Source organism: Arachis stenosperma, chromosome 1, assembly GCF_014773155.1.
Source record: "Arachis stenosperma cultivar V10309 chromosome 1, arast.V10309.gnm1.PFL2, whole genome shotgun sequence".
NCBI lineage: Eukaryota > Viridiplantae > Streptophyta > Magnoliopsida > Fabales > Fabaceae > Arachis > Arachis stenosperma.
In genome coordinates this window covers 88,876,027-88,880,836 of record NC_080377.1, presented here as the reverse complement: position 1 = coordinate 88,880,836, position 4,810 = coordinate 88,876,027, and the positions used below count along the sequence as shown (strand labels likewise).

The window sequence follows — 4,810 nt, the reverse complement described above, 5'->3', positions numbered from 1 at the left end:
ATGGCGAGAAAATAAATTAATAATTAAGAAAAGTCCTAGAACATTTTAATTAATCATAATAATAGTTAAAAGTATTAATCAAATACGTACTATATTATCTGATTCAGGCCTTTTGAATATAGTCATCTTTATATTATCTTTATATGGCAGTGATTACTTAATTAACAGTTAATAATAAAAAGGAAACACCTGACTCCATTAGTTATCTATTCTCTACCATATTAGTACACGTTCATAAAGTGGATCGCCTTTATTTATATTAATTTTAAATAAAAAAATATATAATGTGTGTGTTTTAGTGTTTTAATTAATTAATTATGTTTTCTAGAAATAGTGATATCTTAAAAACCAATCAATTTCAATACAAAAGCAGCACCGGATTTGCGTAAAACCCACTTGATTGCTCTCTCTCTCTCTCTCTCTCTCTCTCTCTCTCTCTCTCTCTCTCTCTCTCTCTCTCTCTCTCTCTCTCTCTCTCTCTCTCTCTCTCTCTCTCTCTCTCTCTCTCTCTCTCTCTCTCTCTCTCTCTCTCTCTCTCTCTCTCTCTCTCTCTCTCTCTCTCTCTCTCTCTGTTAACTTCAATTCTAAGTAAGATTTTCTATTATGATTTATTCATCTTCTCTAAATGAACACAATTAGTTCTATAGTTACTCCCTATTAATTAGTCTCTTCCACCCCCCCCCCCCCTTCTCCGGGGGCCCCGAAAAGCATAACATTTCCACCTCTTAAATGAACCATAAATAATTAAAAAATAATTAATAATAACTAATTTGGTAAATATTTCAGGCTATATAGAGGAAGTGACGGCTTGAGAGTTTCGGAAACCAAAGTGAGAAGGAACATAGGCATTTTCATCACACCGTACAACCATATAGTAGTGTTGGTTCGTTCTTTCACAAATGGGTCGCCATTCTTGCTGTGTAAAGCAGAAACTGAGGAAAGGTTTGTGGTCCCCTGAAGAAGATGAGAAGCTCTTCAATCACATAACAAGGTTCGGTGTCGGATGCTGGAGCTCCGTTCCAAAACTAGCTGGTAATAAACATTCACCTTCTCTTTCATTTCTTTCAATATGATTTTAAATTGCCCTGCAATTGTATTGCAATTGTATTGGTGTCTGCAAGCAAGATAACTCAACAACAGAATATCCGTACTCTTAAGTAACGAAATCCTAATAACTTGCAGGGCTGCAAAGATGCGGAAAGAGTTGCAGATTAAGATGGATAAACTATCTCAGGCCGGATTTAAAGAGAGGGATGTTCTCTCAGCAGGAGGAGGATCTTATAATCAGTCTCCATGAAATCCTTGGAAACAGGTAAATTATAAAATGCAAGGATCATCAACAATTATTCTTTTTCGAGTGCTGAAAAGTATGACGATACAGGTGGGCTCAGATAGCAGCGCAGTTACCAGGAAGAACAGACAATGAGATAAAGAACTTCTGGAATTCATGTCTGAAGAAGAAGCTAGTGAAGCAAGGAATTGACCCAGCCACACACAAGCCTCTATCAACTGATGATCAAAAAGAAGAAGAGAGCTGCAGCAAGAAAATCATCACGACGACAGAGAATTCCAAGATACAAATTCCATTCTCAACGGCCTTGGCCTCATCGCTGAACGATTCCGGTTACTACGCCGGCGATGATAACAGCAATGCCATAACGGAAGCTTCTAGAGACATTTTCATGACGAGTAACAATAATAAGCCAACATTTTTGGACCCTCTATCTTCATTCTATGCTGATTTTCCTCATCAGCCCAATAATTACCATCACCTAGCGCCGGTAACTGCCGTAACTAACTACTGTGGAGGAGGATTCTCTTCAATGCCGAGTCTAACCAATTCGGATCAAGGGGGACACGTGTCAGTCACAGATCAATTCATGAACAGCAACAAGGAGAGTTCAAGCAATAACAGCTCATCAAACATGTACACATCAGTAACAGGGTTCTCATCATCATCACCATGGGACGCTAGCGCTGAAAATATTACTAACAAGCATGTGGAACCGTTTTTTCAGTTTGGTGCTATAAAATGTGAGGATTTATACAAGACCAGTTGTTCTTCATGGGAAGAAGATCAAGAACACACTCACACTAATACTGCTTCTTCTTCCATACATTTCAGTACCTATCCCTTAACCTCACTTTCAGAAGATCTAACCGCCGCTAATTTTGATGTCTTCCACCATATATGATCTTCAACTGTAAATTCAATTCCTTTTTTTTTTCTTTTTCCTATTTTATTTGATTTTTTTTCAACTTGGATTTCAATATTTCTTTCGTTTGGAGCGAACAAGCAAGGTAGCAAAACTAGAAAGATGTTGATAGTACAGGAAAATTTGTAGTTGATGTGATTATTATTTTCTTCTTCTTGATGTATCTGTGTTCATAAAGAGTTTGAAGAATAACGACACTATATTCTTGAAGATGAATGATTAGTAATTAATTAATTAATTAATTAATTAATGATAATGAGTGAGGCTAACTGTGGTTTTGTGTGGCCCTAATTAATCTTTTCCATCTTGTCCAACTAACAATTAATTATTACGTGCAGTTAATACTAATAATAATGCCTATTTGTTTTTGTCCTCTCTCTCTCTCTCTCTCTTAAGGAAAAAAATTTTGTCGTTATCGTATCGTGTGGTTCCCTTGGCTGTCATCTGGTCAAAGACTCGAATATAATCAAAAAGACAAAAACCCATACACTGCAGCTAACAAATGCTTACGACTTTTCTTTATTTTTCCTTTATCCAACAACTATATATAAATTTTATATAAAATATTAAAAATATTTGATAACAAAAAAATATTAACTAAAAATAATTAAAATTTATTTTATTTAGTATTTATTAATTATTATAATAATTAATAAATATTAAATAAGATAAGTTTTAACTATTTTTTATTATATTATATATTCAAAAATTCAATTGCAATATAATCGTTATGGATTTCATTATTGAAGTCAAATTTGATGATGATGTTACACTGAATTCGCGTAAATAGAAAAAACAAGAAAACATTGATTTTGTTACATTTTTTAAGTATAGCGAATAGTAAAAAAAAGTGTAATGATAATTTTCAGTTATGTTTTTTTAGCTGTCAACACATTTTTTAAAGGGTCACATTTATAACTGTGTTAATTGTTCTGTTGTCATGCTTTTGATGACTTATTATTATAGCTTATTTTTTGTTACGCTTTTATAGATTATTACGTTTAAAAGTGTAATTGTATGTGCTAGATATGGTCACACTTTTAAAACATACCATACCAATAACAAAAAATATGGCTACACTTTTAAAATATACCAATAACAAGAGATATAGTTATACTTTTAAAACATATCAATAATGAAAATATGGCTATACTTTTAAAACGTGACTATATTTTTATCAAATTAAAAAAATTCTAATATATCCTTATCAAATTAAATGAACAGAACATAGTAAAATCTGTTTGCAATCAACAAAAGGGAAGTGCTAGGGGAACAATGATTCTCTTGAACAACATGAACAACCACCAATCAAATACAAGTACACTACACCCTAATTTAATGCTACTCATTAAATTTACTCTTTTAACCCTATTAATTCACATTGTTCACACATTGTTCAAGAATGTTATTAGTTACCTATACTTTTCCTCAACAAAAACAATAAGTATGTAGAAAACAAAGTCGAAGAGCTGATCAAATAATTTTATATCATTTATAAAAATCTGTAATCATATTGGGAATATAAAATTACAAACTAGTGTTATTACAATTTTCAAATGATCAAGATATTCACTATAATTAATATTAACCTAATCGAATTTAAAATTTCAAGAGGCTAAATCACACAGAATACAAGAGACGAATGGCAGATTACAAGTATTTGAACAAGACTTCATCTCTCAAATGATATAAGCATCGAAGTGAGGTGCAATGGAAGTGATCTTGCAAGCTTTTCCCTATCAATATGTGCATAGTATGATAAAATAAGATAGTATGATAAAACAAGATATAAAAGAGCATGATGAAGCCAACAATGAGACAATCTTAAGCAATAATCTATTTTTGGTACAGTATTGGATAGTAAAATTTTTAGAATCCCCCAATAATTTATTTAGCTCCAGAACTTTAAATCCTTGCAATTTCTACCCTGTCGCATCAAAATGGTTATGAAATTAGCATAAATCTAAACATATAATAAAATTAATTGTTTAAGAATTGATAAGTGAAAAATTTTAAAGACAATATAATACCTATTCCAATGACCATCAACTTCATACAGAACATTCAAAGTTGATGACTTAAGGATCTTCCCTTTGACCATTTTCTGATTTCTACCAAATCCAAGAAAAGAATGAGTTGATTTGTAAGATAAATCAGCCTCAAGTTCTTTCTCTATTGATTTTATATTAATTTTGCCAATCCAATTAAAAGCAGGAACTCGAATTATTCTGAATAAAAGCTGATAATATTCTCGTCTTCATTAGAATAAGTTTTGAACACCCTTAGCTTTATGATATTATAACAAAGCATATTAACAAAAATGTAATGAAAACAAGTTGCAATTTGGCTTAGGTGCAGGAATTACATTTAAAACACGGAGGCACACAGAGCAATATTCATTTTTCTTCTTTGTTCAGTCACTATGCATTCAGTAGTAGGAATGAAAAAGATGAAGATGATTGAACGAATGGATGCATTTAGCAGAAGCTGCACTTACTAATAGTTTCTCCTCTTTTCTGATTAAATGACACCTAGAGAAAAAGAAAGTCTATTGCTCGTCGTTGATCCTGCAGGATATATAATTCGATTTAGGT

The 4,810-nt window shown here is 32.2% G+C and overlaps 1 protein-coding gene across 1 annotated transcript; it reads left to right on the top strand.

Annotated features, from left to right (window-relative positions):
- The first annotated feature begins 766 nt into the window (after window positions 1-766).
- Window positions 767-2,408, top strand: LOC130940938 (transcription factor MYB86-like). Its single transcript, XM_057869235.1, has 3 exons — window positions 767-1,032; window positions 1,183-1,312; window positions 1,382-2,408. Exons 1-3 carry the CDS (start codon window positions 900-902, stop codon window positions 2,193-2,195), a joined length of 1,077 nt encoding a protein of 358 aa, XP_057725218.1. The 5' UTR covers window positions 767-899; the 3' UTR covers window positions 2,196-2,408.
- Window positions 2,409-4,810: the final 2,402 nt, after the last annotated feature.

What these genes read in the sequence shown, in the direction of transcription:
- LOC130940938 (XM_057869235.1), top strand. Translation starts at nt 900, where the DNA reads ATGGGTCGCCATTCTTGCTGTGTAAAGCAGAAACTGAGGAAAGGTTTG. An exon ending in CTCCGTTCCAAAACTAGCTG is followed by an intron (nt 1,033 to 1,182) that starts GTAATAAACATT and finishes AATAACTTGCAG; the next exon opens with GGCTGCAAAGATGCGGAAAG. An exon ending in CATGAAATCCTTGGAAACAG is followed by an intron (nt 1,313 to 1,381) that starts GTAAATTATAAA and finishes ATGACGATACAG; the next exon opens with GTGGGCTCAGATAGCAGCGC.